At 33.5% G+C, this 15739-nt stretch overlaps 2 protein-coding genes across 3 annotated transcripts; both read right to left on the bottom strand.

The window, feature by feature from the left end:
• Positions 1-3470: 3470 nt before the first annotated feature.
• LOC118037749 (uncharacterized) lies at positions 3471-9360 on the bottom strand. 2 transcript variants are annotated; one of them, XM_035043841.2, is made up of 8 exons: positions 9045-9360; positions 8306-8759; positions 8011-8167; positions 7162-7206; positions 5613-5778; positions 5021-5391; positions 4446-4628; positions 3471-3885 (listed from the first exon to the last, which is right to left on the bottom strand). In XM_035043841.2, exons 1-8 carry the CDS (start codon positions 9264-9266, stop codon positions 3852-3854), a joined length of 1632 nt encoding a protein of 543 aa, XP_034899732.1. In that variant the 5' UTR covers positions 9267-9360; the 3' UTR covers positions 3471-3851. The 2 variants fall into 2 exon arrangements, with proteins under 2 accessions (XP_034899732.1, XP_034899730.1); XM_035043839.2 differs by lacking the exon at positions 3471-3885 and having other exon boundaries at positions 3930-4628.
• Positions 9361-11536: 2176 nt separating this feature from the next.
• On the bottom strand, positions 11537-13766 carry LOC118037748 (APO protein 3, mitochondrial). The gene is made up of 2 exons (XM_035043838.2): positions 13275-13766; positions 11537-12620 (listed from the first exon to the last, which is right to left on the bottom strand). The coding sequence occupies exons 1-2, from the start codon at positions 13649-13651 to the stop codon at positions 11732-11734; spliced, it is 1266 nt and encodes a 421-aa protein (XP_034899729.1). The 5' UTR covers positions 13652-13766; the 3' UTR covers positions 11537-11731.
• Positions 13767-15739: the final 1973 nt, after the last annotated feature.

Here is a 15739-nt window from a genome sequence, read left to right as displayed (position 1 = left end):
CAACTCTCCGATTGTATGGTTAATTCGAGAAAATTGAGAGTTAGATCTTCATCAGAATTAGCTTTTTAATTAAATTTAACTAAATTTATTCACTATTATTGAGTTTTTAGTAAACTTATTGATTTGATCAGACTCGAATTAAATTCATTTATATCAATATGTTGTAAAATTCAGATTAAGATATTGTGAAAAATCAAAATATTAATATTTTAAAAAATTATTTGATCTATAAGATGACTTCAAGATTTATAAATTGACTTGATGATTTATATATTCTTCAAATTAGTTATCGTATTAAATCTAATAACTATAGTTTTAAATTCTTAACTATAATATGATAAGGTTTGAATTTAATACGTTTCAACTAAAAATTTCAATTCTAATTATTGGGATGTATTTTTTTTTTAATTTATTCCAAGCAGCTTAAACTTTTGATATTTACCATTTTCTTCATCCTCAATACGCGCACAAGTTAAATCTCTTGTTAAATGTGCACATGATATTTAAAAAAAACAAAAACGTTAGTTATTTCTATTTTCTTCACAATGGGTGCTTGATGTTGTGTTTACATTTGTGTTTTATAGTGTTTTTTATTTTAAAATATATTAAATAAATAAATTTTTAAATATTCTTTTAATTATTTTAACATGTTATTGTAAAAAAAAATTATTGTAATGTATTTTAAAAAATAACATATATTTCAATACTAAATAGGTTGGAACATAAAAACTCGGGATATAAATATAAAATCATATAGGAATAATTTTAAAAGATAACTTGATCGGTCAGTATTGGATTTATTATTCAATAATTATTAATTTGAGTTTTTTTTAAAGACACTGAGATTTATATAATTATTAATTTTATAATTTATAAAATTAATTGAGTTACATACAATTTAATTTGAACAATTATATTAATTTTACAAAATCATATTAGGATTTTTCAAAAGTTCGAATAGAAGTCAAATTCATCACATGCCCCCTTCTCCATTGCAGTATCAAATTGTATTTTTATTTTTACTAGAAATAATAATATTAATAATAATAATAACCAGTGGGTCCATCACCTGGAAAAATAACCAATTACTTAATCATTTTAATAAAGAACATAAGGACATAATACAGATTTAAAGGTAACATTTTTGAGGACCTAAGGTTGTAATCTCACAACTTTTTGATCAAGTCTATAAAAAGTGTGTAAAACATTAAAAAGGGTGTAATGTCTTGTACGAAACATCACTTATGATGTCTATTAGAGTGTTAGAACATTAATAATTTGTCCTTGTTAGCTTAAAAAACAAGTGTCTGTGATGGTTACCCGCCCAGCAATCCTTTCTTGTACTCGTGTGTGTTCAACAATGTTGAACTTTTTTTCTTTCTCATGATCTAAAATCTTGTGTTGCGAGTCCATTTTAGTAATTGTCGAATCCTTGCTTGTTACTCCAACGCTCACGAATCACGCCTAGACAAGGGGAGAATCTTATGTTTGCCCTTCTCAATAAACAATGACATGTAGAAAAGAATTTGCAATAATCAATTATTTACAAATATTTATATGTTAATAATTTTTCTAATAATATTTTTTCATCATAAAATTGTATATTTTCAATTATATCAATTGAAAATAATTTTCATGTGTTATAAAAATTATTCAATATACAAGATAAAGACAACAACGACATTTACTTTTATTTAAGTTATTCATTTATTTGAAAAGTGAAGCGAATTTTTATTTTATGTAAAATTAAAAAAAAGGTACATTTATAAATTATATTTTATCATTTTGTAGTAAATCAACAAGATTTCTTTAAGAAATATTTCTTTTAAGATTGTTAAATCAACCAGGTCAATGACCAGGACGTTCCGACCAAAAACTCGATCAAAAATAGACCTCGAATCACTGTTTTTCCAGTATGCCTGCTTGACCACGTTTTACGATGTCCCATCTCAGATTGTCTGATAACACTGCAAGTGAATTCACGAGCCAGGCTAGCTATAACTCAGATCAGACGAACTAAATACCGATTAGATGAAATATATTGGAAAATACTCTTCAACGATGCTAGCAGCCACTATTCAATGCTGCCAACTGGTAACCATTGAAAGCAAATTATATAAACATACCAGCTCAAAGGGTGCTGCTGCCTGGTTTGGAAAAATTGGGGAGTAATCATGGTTTTGAGAAAATGGGCAGCAATCATGGTTTGCGTTTGACTTTTATGGGAAGCTGTTGTGGTGCAAGTAGGAATAATTAATCAGAAATGTTTATTATTCATCCTAACTCAAGAACATCCCGCTGGGATTCAATAAGTTTAAGTTGGGATACATGAAGCCATTATGGGAGAAGAGTAAGTGGGGCCCCAAGCAGAAAAAAGAAGCTAGCTGGAGCTTCACAAGAAAAACAGGGACACCGGAAATGGCAAACTAAAGGCAAAAGCCATGCATGTCCCTTGCTATATGGCATGGACAGGGCTTCAATCAGCGGCTTGCTTCCTCTTATCCCCTAAAAGCAAGACACGATCACTAGACCCCATGCCCACTAAACAATAATGTTGCATGGTGACATAATTAGAGTAGAAAAACGAAGAATCATCGCTTCAATCAGAAGCATTGCTTCCGGTATAAAGTAGAAGTTCAGGCCCACAAGGAAATATAATCCAACTACAGTGGTTTTAGTGCTTTCTGTATGGCAAAACATGGAGAATCCATCCAGGTAGAGTTCTTTTATGGAAATACTGTATTATAATTATAGCAAATCAAAGAGGGTTAAGATAATGGAAGTGAATGCATTTGAAGAGCACAAAGATTGATCTGATGTTAAAAAAAAATGTGGAGGAGTCAACCAGCACAAAGACCAGGAGGTCAACCACTGGAGGATGGACGGCAGTGGGTGAAGATATAGACCTGCAACGTGTCCTGAGGTGGTCTAGTGGCCAATCTTCGTCTATTGTTAGGATTAGAACGCTAGTGAATCCATTTCAAATTTCAAGGTTTCCCCACGGGGAGAAGATCCAAGATAGAAATCTTCACGCGTTAAATGGAAATCAAGACATTGGGGTCAAGTGCTTAATCTTCATCCTTGAACAAGAAAATTGTTCCTGTTTTGTTATTAGTGGGTCTGCCAGGTCAAGTCCATGGTTGCACTACATTGATTCTCACTAGCATATCCACGAATATCTTCCCGGGAAAAGAGTCACGGCAGTGACGAGGGAACATGAATATCAAGGTTCCAAGATGTAGACAACAGCTGCCACCACTTGAAAATTGACTGTTTTACAAGAGAAAGTAGTTCAGCCATTGAAATTGCAAGCTTGCAGAGGACCTTCTAGAATCCAAGATGAAAATTATGCATGAAAATATAGTAAAAATAATTTTTATTTGGAAATATATTAAAACAATATTTTTTATATGCAAAATTATTTTTAACATTAATATATATAATTAAACCACAATGTTACTGATTGTTAGACCACAAAGCAAAAAATGCAGGATTAGGCTGGAGCACAATGCTTGAAACCAGCCGTATGCTCATCCAGTCTAGCCCATCATAGGACAAAACTTCGAACCAAGAACATCCCTTGCCATGATTGAAAATGGCAAGATTGGACCAGTGGAAAGCATCCTGAACTTACAAACCAAGCTTCTAAGTTCATACCTATAGACTGCATTTTTGTCTTTCAATCTTGCATTCTTCAGGAATCAACATGCGTTATTGACTATTCACATTTATAACATATGTTATAAGATAAAACGACCACCGTTCAATTAAGGGGTTTTGTGCCAACAATTTCAGATGAACATAATCAAGTTTCCACAATGCCTCTAGTGTGCATCGCCTTATATATGCCATCAAGCCAATTTGATCTTTGCAGGTAATAAATCACTGTAGAATTATATAAAAAAAAAACCTCACTGTAGACAAATGCAGAACATAAGTAGAAAATTGAATATGATAACACTCGAACAAATTGAATGGGTTTGGGGAGTGGAGGCTGTTGCCTCCAACAGTGAGGACAAAAAGAAACGAGTTTCACTGCTGTTTCATTTCGAATCATAAGACCAACTATAACATGTATCAAGGCCCCAGGTAAAATCTATCCATTTGGAAATTATTTGCTCATCCCCCCAGAGTTCTGTCTCTCTCACAATCCAATGGCAAAATTTGTGTCAACCCAAAAATGATCTTAAGATAAGCTTGTCCCTCTTCAAAAGAAGTTACATAATTCCGCTCAAGGCAAAATGAGGAGCACAGCCAGCATGACCAACAAAAGGAATTGCATAAAATGTATGAAACAAAGCTTCCAAGGCTAGATGATCTTATGTAACCCGATGTGCAGATCAGAAGATATGGAAATCAGAAGTGGGAGAGAGTAATGCCATACTGCTTTAAAGACTCGTTTCTGGTGAGCTTTTATGGACTGGGATGGCTTGTCATAATTATACCTGATATCAAAGATATGGATCACAGGATCTACTGAACCAGATGTGAGGTACAGACCATCAGGAGACCAAGCTTGATTGATCAGAGCTGATTGAGAGTCGCTACTTTCTTGTTTAAACCCGAAAGAATGAATTTCCATTTGCTTCAGTCTTATATCAAACAGCCTAAGTTGGTTCCCATGAGTCCTGAATATGAGATCTTCTATTTTAACATTCAAATAGCTTATAAAAAATATGAAACTATAGTGAAAACAAAGCTCTTGTTAGGAAAGATGAACAAGAAACTTAGTTCTATCAACATGCCTCCCAGGTGACAGCTGGAGTTTTCTGCAACTGCAATGTACCTTTAGTACTGTTTTTATGCTTCAAAGTCCTCATAAAGTGATATTAATTTAAAAATACTGTAGTTTATCTCGAAAGTAGAAACCAAATGGAAGAGTTGAAAGTGCGTGAAACAACATCAAACTTAGTTAACCGAGTAGATTTCTAAAAGCATAATAAGGAGATTATTAATACTAATAAACAGATGAGTTGATGAGGACTCGTGTCAGAAAGAGAAAAGGAGAGATAATTCTTACCCTGTTTGAACCATGAATAAATTGAAATCACATGGATTTGGCAGAACACTCATGCACTTGCTGTCGAGTTGATGCTTGAAGTCAGCTCTCCCAACTTGCACATCAAACCCAACAATTCTCTTGTCTGCGCCAGCAGACAGTACAATCTGCTTTTGCTGCATCCCGGCAACCCCCATGACAGCAGAAGAATGCAAATTCCTGTGCAATATCTTTGGCTTCCACGAGTTCTCATCATCTTTCTCATTCCAAAGAACAACACCATGATCACTGCAGCCAGTAACAAAACAGATATTTTCCCAGGGCATGAACTCTATGCTGTTAATAGTACCCTTAATATGAGGCTTGTCATCCAAGAATGTTACACGTGCTCTCTGTCAATGCAAAAAGATATAAAATTAAAGATTATTGATCCAAAAAACCCTACATTTTAAATGGAAGTGCATGATCCTATCCTATAGTATGATGGCATGTGCACAGAGTATGCTAACTCCACTGCTGTGAAATCCATGCTATACATACGCAATTGAGACATATCTATACAAGCAGCACTGACATATTAATTCAGAAAGTATATTTCAACCATGATCCATACCCCTTGCATTTTATTCAAATTCAGAATTGATATCTGAGAATCCCCACTGTCTGCAGTGTAAGCAGAAAATAAGCTATTTCCCAGTGGGTGCCAGGCTATATCTTCTGGCCATCGACGTTGCAATGGAGACACACAATCAGTGGTGCTAAGTATAGAGGCACCTGACCTGAAATTTAAGAGGGGGGAAACAAGATGCTAGATGAGCACCTTCACATTACAGAACTGAAGATTAAGCGATGAAACTGCATGTTATTGATACAAACAGAAAAATTAGTTCGTGCTTCAACCAACTAAAATGGAAGCAACTGAGGATTATTTCTCTTCCATAATCAATAGCACCTGCACATCTGTTCTTTGTCAACGCAATAGCAAATAAATGTGAAACATTTTTTTGCCTGAATAGCAAATGGATGCTCATAATTTGAAGGAAGCTGGTTGTTCAAACCAAAGAAATATTGATCTTCTGAGGTCTTCTCTAGAAGTAATCATTAATGTTCATGGACACAAATCTGCAGTTAAATAGCATTGGCCAGGAGGGTTGTGAATTTGAAGAAGTTGGTGGCAATTTTTGTACGTAGGTGCGGGCACAATACTTTTCTTTCTTTGAAAAAAAAACTAATTTGACAAAAATCAAGAGTACACATGAAGCATGCATGGGACACCACCCTTGTCAAAATCTTTATCAAAGTGATCTTGGGAAACATGATATTACTTTTCATTAACCAGTGAATAGCACCCATAAAAAATTTCCATGACTCATCATCTCTTGTAGTTCAAACACATATACAAGAGGAGCGTCCATCCTCCCTCTCTCGTCCACCAAAAAAAAAGGCAAATAAGGACAAATCTTAGTAAAGCGCCTTAACTGGAAAACACAGAAAAAGTCACCAAGAACGCAGGCCTGGAAGGGAATCATATTCCCGCATCCATCCTCAACTACTCATGGAATTGCAAACAAGCCTAGCAATTTCTCAGCCAAAATGCAACCCTCAAGTTCATATTTGTTGAAGTGGTTCAAATACAGAGCATTGATTCTTGAAATTATTCAGACATTACAGACCACCTGTTTCTATTAAATTACTCTTGGAATAAGTTAGCATCTATGGAAGGCTTTTCACACCCTAATCTTGCCAAAAATCTGGCAAAATCCCTCTTCTAATAGCAGGCCAATGTCAATCCATAAAACTTACACTCAAACAATTCCAGGATAGCAACTACATTCCTGTTTCATGACATGACAGAATGAAGTGTGAAGATGTAAAATTGTCTGCACTTATGCACAAAGAATATTCCATACAGCTTCGTAAATGTAAGGAATTGACTGTCCAACAGAAATACCAGTACCAAAGCATCAACCACCTTTTGCAACTCTCCATCTAGCATGTTCATTGTGTTCATAGTTCACCATGTGTAATATCTCTATGAAACTTACAAAATCTCAAAATGATAAGCTTAATGGCATGGTAGGCATGCTCTTCCCATTGTGGATCATCTATCAGCTATTCATGAAAGTTAATGTAATTAAGTTCACACAAACTTTAAGACTTACCCTCGAGCTTGAAGTTGCCATAGGTGGACCATTCCATCCAAAGCACTGTATGTATTCAAGGCATTGGACAAAAGTTAGATTTTGTAGATATTACAAGTGAATACAAGAATACCAATACCATGTCTATTTTACATAACAAACATTACAGATTGGAAAAGCATCGAGTAAAGAAAAACATGCAAGATGAATTTGAGATGAACTTCTCGTATGGCCGCACTCATGCATCTTCTTCCTTAAAACCAATGAACTCATAGCTGGAACAAAAATTCTCCATGCTTCATTCAAGTGCACTCTATGAGTTAGGAACGACAATGTTTTGAGCAATTGTCATAAAGTAAATGCCATCTACCACTTCATTTGGTATTCTTCTCTTTCCCCCCACTAAAAATTTGAGTGCCAAATATTCATCTCCATGCGTGCTTCAGTTGCTCTTCTTTCTACCTGTGGTTGACTAAGTCTACCCCCCCCCCCAACAAACACTAATTTATGATGCTTTATGCTTCTATAGATTTGAAAGAACTAATGTGTTTGATTAAGAAGATAACAATCTTCCTATGGAAAACCACAGTTTAAAATGTCAAAAGGGAAAATAGTGACAACTTATCATCAGGCAAATCAAAACAACATCTCTAGGTGATAGCAGGAATGTTCTTGAAACTATCTTCAACGTAAAAGGATAAAAAATTGCAGGATGAAGTCAAATTTTATGTCATTTTCTGTAGTTCGATTGGTTATCATTTGTAGGTGAAATGAAGGTACAAAAAGTTCTCAAGTCTTCAATCATGTCAAAAGAACATGACTTTCATTTATAACAACTACTTCACTCTCGATGTTAATTAGGTGAATCACCTGGACACAAAAAGCTGATCATTGGCTGGACATACAGCAACACTTCTCAACTTTCTTTTGTGCTGACTAGGGATATGATTACTTGTATGGCAGTGGACTGTGCATGGAGAAGAGCTCCTAGACACCAGTGGAATCAATTCCTTGTGTTCTTTCTGTTCTGAGATTATACAGAAAAATTATGTGAACAGGAAATTAAGTTCCGAGTGAAGTGAAATGCAATCCCAGGCATGAAATTATGAATGAAAAAATACACACGGTATCGAAAAAAAAGGAAAAAAAGAAAGAAAAGAGTTACCAATCTTCCTTTTCGTTCCTCTATCCTGAATTTCAATAACTTCAACATCAGGAGACGAACTTTTGTAAGACCTTTCCACCTTCACATCACTATTAGATTTTTCCACTTTTACATCCGCAACACTATTAAGTTTTTCTACTTTCACATTCGCAACACCATTAGAGGGAGTGGAAGAACTCGGTTGAGCACTGGAACAACTAGAAATTCTCGCACCTGAACCCACCAATGTTAGTGGTTGAGGAACTTTCGGAATCACAAGTTCAGTCCTAGACTGAGGCTGGCTTCCAGGAGAAGCCTCATTTACACGAACCGGACTTGGAGATTTCCTCTCCACCTTCACATTCTTAATTCCATTCTCTACAGAAGGTTTATTAGGCGCTGTTGCATTGCCTTTTCCACTTAGCCGACCCAATTTCACCTGCGATTCCTCTAACCTCTTCTCTGCTTCAACAAGCTGCACACTTTTCCAAACAAATAATCAACCACCGATTTATTTTTTTAAGAAAGCTAATTAAACAACTCATTTCAGTTTTTTTTTCTCCTTTTTTTTAATTAATCTGTAAAACAGAATTAAAAAACAAAGAAACGATCAGTTTTGTTAACCGCTAATCGATGATTAAGAAATTCAAAGAAAAACCCTAGATACTATCATAACTATATAAAAAGAAACTATATTTCATAGAAAAAAAGGGGAAATGAAGAGATATGAAAATTAAAGACAAGAAAGAAAGCAAGCAACCTGAGTTTGATAATAAGAAACGCGTTGCTTAAGATGCTGAAGTTCACGAGAACGATGTTCGATTAGAGCAATCAAAGCGACTTTTTGCTCCTCCATGCTATATTCTTCTTCTTCTCTGCCGTTGTTCTCTTTGCATTCTTGATTTAGTGACACTTCATTATCGTCGTCGTTGTTTTGCTGCTCTACTTTTGGCTTTTTAAGAATCGGAGATGGTTTGCTCATTTTTTTTTTTTTAATTAAGTGCTTTGTCCAGTGCTGTTTTGTGTTTGCTTTGTTTGTCAAGGAGCGCGCGGGAGAGGAAGGAAGGAGGGAAGGAATTTGTAATTTATAGGGATTGGAGAGGAGAAATGAAAAGTTCTCAATAGTTACTGAAGACTGAAGTAGCGTTGTCTACTAAAATAATATTTTTATTTTATTTTTAAAAAAATATTTTTATATTATTATATCAAAATATTAAAAAATATTAATTTAAAATAAAATAATAATAATTCTTTTAAAAAACATAATAAATCACAATACCAAACAAGCTTTAACTGGATGATTTAAAGCTAAAGTGTGACAGTCTTTTTTTCACATGCATTCACAACTAAATTTTAACATGCTAGTATTTTTTTAATTTTTAAAATATATTTTTTTTAAAGCAGATTTTCAAAGTCTTTAAAGTTTTAGATTAATTTATTTTCGATTTTTTAAAATTAAGTATTAAAAAATATCTCCGGATTCTCTCTTTATATCATAAAAAATCTTCATATCTAGACAACAAAAAAAACTATATAAATTCCAAGCTAAAACAAATCAACGCAAAAAGATCAAGTTGGAAAAAAAAAAAAAAAAGGTATAGGTAAAAAAAGAATTGAATCTCTCCCATGAGCATGCAATTCAAGATGATGGCCAAAAAAAAAAAAAAAAAAAAAAGAGCTTAAAAGTTGTTTATTGTTGAAATTAAGTCTCTGTTAGCTTTAATTATTTCAATCTATTTCAATTTCATTTATTTTTTTTTCTTTCGGGACTGATAAATAATTGTGTGTTCAACAATATTCTGAATTTATTTTTATTGAAGTGCAAAAATATTGCTAGAATATTGCAGATAGAAGTTTTAGTTGGATTTCTTTCATTATTTCCAGTGATATATATATATATGTTCCTTTCAATATTTTCAACAATAATACTGTAATGGTTATCATTACAATTATAATTATAAAAAAAACTAAGTAAAATTATGAAAACACTCTACAACCAAAGATAAATAAACATCGTGGATTAAGAAAATGTTTTCTTCTCTCCTTTCTTGAAATATTTTATACTCTAGTCACCAATTTTTTCCAGTTTTATTATTTTATATTGCATTAATTGAAATTTAATCCTAATAATTAATAATTTGTTTTAACTTGCTCAAGGTTTTGAAAAAAAATAATAATATTAAGTTAATGGTCAATTTTAAAAAATAAAATTCGATTTTATTACTTATAAAATACTGAAATTGCAAAGACTAAGATTTGACATTCAAGCAAAAAACCACAAGATTTTTTTGTTCTTTTTAAAAAATATTCTGTCCTTAAATTTTTTATTTTTTTCATTTTCAATATTTTTTTTATTGAGATTTTGACATTTTCATTATCAAACTTTATTTTATGCATTTCAATCCTTGATATATGTGAGGAAAGAAAATAGTTGAAAAACATGATAAAAAGCTGTTAAATATCCTCATTTCAACAACATAGAAAAAGTGAATATTTATATTAATGAGTTTTATTTGATAAAACGAGTTCATTTACAATATTTTGAATCATTTATCTTGCTAAAAAAACTTATTAATGCTTAAATCTTTTTGACATTTGAGTTAATTTTCATTTCTTGACTGATTAAATATTGGATCAAGACCAAAACAAGTTTATTAAGTTTTTTAGATTATCTTTAAAACAGCAAATTGCAAACTGCACCTGCTCCATAATTTCAAGCGCCGTGCCGAAGCTTCGGAACAGAAAAACTCCTGCAAAAAGCTTTTTACAAATAAAATTCAGGATTCTTCCATCGTCATCACGCTGCTTCAGTAGAGAACTGAAGAGTCAATTTCTCCACACCTGACAAAACAACAAACTTTGATGTCTTAAAGAACCAGATGACAGGGAACGCTTAGGACGGAGCAGTCCTTTAGCGATTTAACCCACGAAAACATCATTTAAACTTTAAAAGAGAATGAGAACAGTTAGATTGAAGAAAGCCCACAGAACAATCTTCTTCAGTAGCACAAATATGGGCATTTGGGTGTAAATTAGCAGCGCAAATCTTCATTTAAAAGGGCTACTTTTCAAAAAAATCATGCTTGCAACTCTTCATTCCGATTTCTTGTGACCTCTCTTCGTGCTTGGCTAGCCCCATGAAGTGATTTCTATTTACAAAGTCAATCATAATTTTAAAAAAGAAAAAATTGAAGGGGGAGGCGCCACCACACCAACCCAGCGGCACAACTGCAAGGAGTTGATCTCGCGATATTAAGGAGAACCAACAACCCACTGATAAACCCTGGGCAAAGTTTGACATTTTCCACAAGACAGCAACAGATAACGAAGGGCTGTGGTACACAGACCATGATGCCTAATGAAGCTCTAGCCATGCATCTAAAGATGAAATCTAGTTTTCTTCACCATCCACAGCTTGTCTAGAAGCTAATAAAAAGGGACATCGTTTCAAGCAACAAGATCAACCTCATCACGGTCAGGAGGAACCACATCTAGTCTCATCATGCTTCGATATTGACCTGGAACAGGTGCACCAGCCTGCACACACAGCTCCACTACAGCTGGAGCCTTGCCATAGTACCTCTTCAACTTGTTGTCCAGAGGAAGCCCATTCGTATCTCGAACATGCCAAACATAATTGGGAGCCACAAGATCATCAATAGTTGCTTCTTGCCATGCATGCAGACCATCACGATGCTGATGCTTTGTTGCCTTGCACATCCTCACCTTGTGTCCCTTAGGGCCTACCTGAACTTCAGGACAATATCCGCAGGTTAACACACCATACTGTTCCATGATCTTCTTTGCCCCAGATATCATTTTGAACCATGACTCCATGGTCCCAATGCTTATTTCCCTTAAATCAGTCACTCCCTCATGTGATTCTTCCAATTGATCAGTTTCTTTATCCACTATAAAATTTCTTGCTTCATCAAATTTGGTCCCAAGATCAGAACCTATCAGAGGATCAAGGTTCTCATCATGCAAATTACGCTCATTTTCATCATTTTCCTTTGCTTGCTCAAAGTCTACGATTCTTCCTTCAATAGAGTACACGGGTTTTGTCCTCCTCTTTGTAGGGTGCTTTTCAAGGTCGACACCAGCCTGTATACAGAGCTCTACAATGGCAGGGATACGAGGGACCCTGCGACTCTCGTCATGCACAACTCTTGGCTTGCCAACACGATCATACAGATGATAGGATTTGGGGGAAAAAACCACATCATGCACTCTCCCCTTTCTCCAAACATGAGTGGAACTCCTCATTCCACTTCCAGGACCAGTGCAGGTTCGAATTTCATGGCCCACATGGCCAATATGTAACTCATGGCAGAACCTGGATTAGAGAACCTAATGACAATAAGTAGAGCAACAAACTAAAAATTAATACAATTACACCAAACCATTTCTCAGAAGTTTTAAATTCTCAATCAAAATTGTAAATTTCTTAATTATTCATTATTCAACTGCACTAAGAATAGATTCGAAACAAATACCAAAATGACCACATTTGACTCACTCAGAAATCAAGAGTGAAACAAGACCCCTTTTTCCATTCCTAAAGTAGTATTGTTTGGTTAACCAGTAACACGGATTATAATTCTACAATAAATAATAGATATTATTCTCAGTTAAATACATTATTCCATTCCTTTAATAAATATCCATCACAATAATAAGTAAATTCAAATTCATTGAAATTGAAATTGAAATTGAAATCCTATTCTCCTTCCAATTCCAATCACTTTGAATTTCTAAACAGAAATTCACAAATAGACCCACAACCACAGGCCAAAAACTGAGTCTCCTTTTCATTTAATTTTATCTGAGCTCGATAAATTACCCCATTTCTTTACTAACATTACAATCAACAATAACAAAATTCAAGTTCAAACCAAATTAAAACACAAAACCCATTTAAAATCCAATCTAAACTCACAAAAGGAACCAGACCCACAAATCCAAATCCAATCTTTCAACCATTTCTTACCTGCACTTCTGAACAGGAATAACTTTAACAAGCTTAGAAATCCCAGAAAGCAAAACTTCACGGGCTTCATAAACTTGGTAAGCAACAGGCACAAGTTGAGGGACTAACAAACCATTATCAGGTGGATTCTCCAACATTCTACAAGGTTGTAACTTTCTTGCTTCCTTTTCTTCTTTAGCTCTTTTAATGAGCATTTTCATAGGTGTTACATATGGTTTTCTTTCTGACTTGTCTCTAACAGGTTTTGGTATGTCTTTGTATGATGGGTCATTTGTTTCTGTCCCATAGGGTAAGGGAATGGTTGTTTTTGATGAGAAAAAATGGGTTAGGTTTGGTTTTTTTGAGAGCAGGTGTTGGGGTTTTAGTATTATGTTCATTTTAAGGAAGGATTTGTTAGGGTTTTTGAGGTTAGTGATTTTGTGACTGGAAAAAGTCCAGAGCTTGATTAGTTCAGGAGCAACAAAAAACTGAAGAGGACTAGACTGTAGCAGAAAGATCCCAATTTTTTTCAGTTTTATAAACTTGAGGATGCGACGTCGTTTTCTGACGCACAGAATTTAATCATCAATTTTAGAATTGATTATTATTATTGTTATGAATTAAAAATTGATAAATTTAAATTCACTCCAAAATCTTGGTGATTTAAATAAGTTTCTAGATGATAATTTTTTATAAACTATTAAAATTATGTGTGTATGTAATTTAATCACACGACAGAAATAAAAAATTTTGAGAAAGGGATTTTTTTTTAAAAGATATGAATTGAGATTCATTTAAAGTATTGGAATAAACGAAATATGTTATTAATGAAAATTTATATACAATTATATAGCTATAATTATGATATCTATACAATAGTTTGTATTTATTTATACTCATTAGAAATCTTGATTTCAATTCATCTTAATATAACAAACCAAATTCGGACATAATTAGGACTTGAGCGGATTGTTTCTGATTTTCTGTCTTAAGAAAACTTGAAGGTTTAGCATTTACAAATATTGGTTTTCATTTAAGAGTTTGTTTGGCATGATTTCCGTAAATTATTTTTTTTAATTTTTGATTAAATAAATAGATTAATTTTAAAATTAGAGTAAATTTTTTAAAGATTCTTAACTTATTAATTCTGCCCATATATCTTCATTTTCACAAAAAACTATTCATTTTTTTTATAATTATTTTTATCATGAATTGTTGTGTTGGAGTTTGGTTGAACATGATGGTAAATAAGTGTACAAATGATCATCTTTTACCACCAATAAAGATCTCTAACAACACCCTCAAGCATGAAAACTCTATCAGAGACAGGTCTACTTTACAGCTAACGAGGATAGTATCAGAGTCTTCGAAGCTGGGCATGAGGTGCTTTGTGATGGGAGATAATCATACTCTATTTTTTCCTGATAATTTGATTAGGGTTTTATCGAGGGATGAACATGATCAGTATTACTACACAGGGAAGCACATCAGAGAATCACAAGCAGAATATATAGTTATCCATTAGCAAAGGCTCTAGCAAGGATGCAAGACAGATGTACTGAGAGATATCCTTGCTTACATGGCTCTGATGACAGGATTCATGCTTTCATTATAGTTTTAAAAATTGTCTGGGAGGTAAGATTTAAGTTATGGATAAAAAGGATTAACCTAAATCTAAGCAGGTTAATCTTGATTTGTTTTTTTTTTTAAATCAACATTATATTGCTTTAACCAGAAAATAAATATATTTTAAAAAAAAACTAATAAGTTTTTAAACCGAAAATTTTATCGGATTAATCTGATTATAGATCAACTTTAGTTTTTTATCAATTCAGGTCAGGTCAATTATTATTATTTTTTAAACCTGAACTCGTCTAGGTCTAGGTCAACTAGATTATGGGTTGATTTGTCAGGCTGGTCTGAATTTTATAGATAAAATGATTATATTATTATATAATTTCAAAACTTAATATAAACTAAATTATATATATGCAAGTTTAACACTTATATATGTTAATACTAAAATAGATTATTTTATTTTGTCTTCTTCATATTCATTTATACCTCTATAAAATATAATTGATATAATTTTGTCTCCACGTCATGTATCGTGAACAATGATGTGTTTACTCCTTTTCTTTCTTGCAATGCTTGATCTTTTGACAATCTATTTTTGAAAATTTTTCTTGCCGGAATGATTTCTACGGCGACATATTTGGATTCCTTGCAGTTCATCCTATCACCGCTTTAGTCTCCCTCCACCATTTCAACGACATACAACCCCTCAGAAGAGTAGGTTGCGAATCCTAGAAAAGCTCAGGGCTCCGGCCAAACTAGACCCTGCTGCACTCATGCAAAAACCCATTTGCCATGCCCAAAACACGAAACTGGAGTGTATCTGCATCTTGGGGCTATGCAGTTAAATTATTTCGGGGCATACTTTATCCACGAGAAATATAAATGATAGCCAGAACCTTTTTCATTTG

The sequence above is a fragment of the Populus alba genome, chromosome 15 (assembly GCF_005239225.2).
Source record: "Populus alba chromosome 15, ASM523922v2, whole genome shotgun sequence".
Taxonomy (NCBI): domain Eukaryota; kingdom Viridiplantae; phylum Streptophyta; class Magnoliopsida; order Malpighiales; family Salicaceae; genus Populus; species Populus alba.
The sequence above is the reverse complement of the archived record's forward strand: the minus strand, read 5'-3'. Positions and strand labels throughout refer to the sequence as shown.

What these genes read in the sequence shown, in the direction of transcription:
- LOC118037749 (XM_035043839.2), bottom strand. Translation starts at nt 9,266, where the DNA reads ATGAGCAAACCATCTCCGATTCTTAAAAAGCCAAAAGTAGAGCAGCAA. An exon ending in TTTCTTATTATCAAACTCAG is followed by an intron (nt 8,760 to 9,044) that starts GTTGCTTGCTTT and finishes AAAAGTGTGCAG; the next exon opens with CTTGTTGAAGCAGAGAAGAG. An exon ending in TTATTCATGGTTCAAACAGG is followed by an intron (nt 4,629 to 5,020) that starts GTAAGAATTATC and finishes TCTCATATTCAG; the next exon opens with GACTCATGGGAACCAACTTA.
- LOC118037748 (XM_035043838.2), bottom strand. Translation starts at nt 13,651, where the DNA reads ATGAACATAATACTAAAACCCCAACACCTGCTCTCAAAAAAACCAAAC. An exon ending in ATTCCTGTTCAGAAGTGCAG is followed by an intron (nt 12,621 to 13,274) that starts GTAAGAAATGGT and finishes TCTCTAATCCAG; the next exon opens with GTTCTGCCATGAGTTACATA.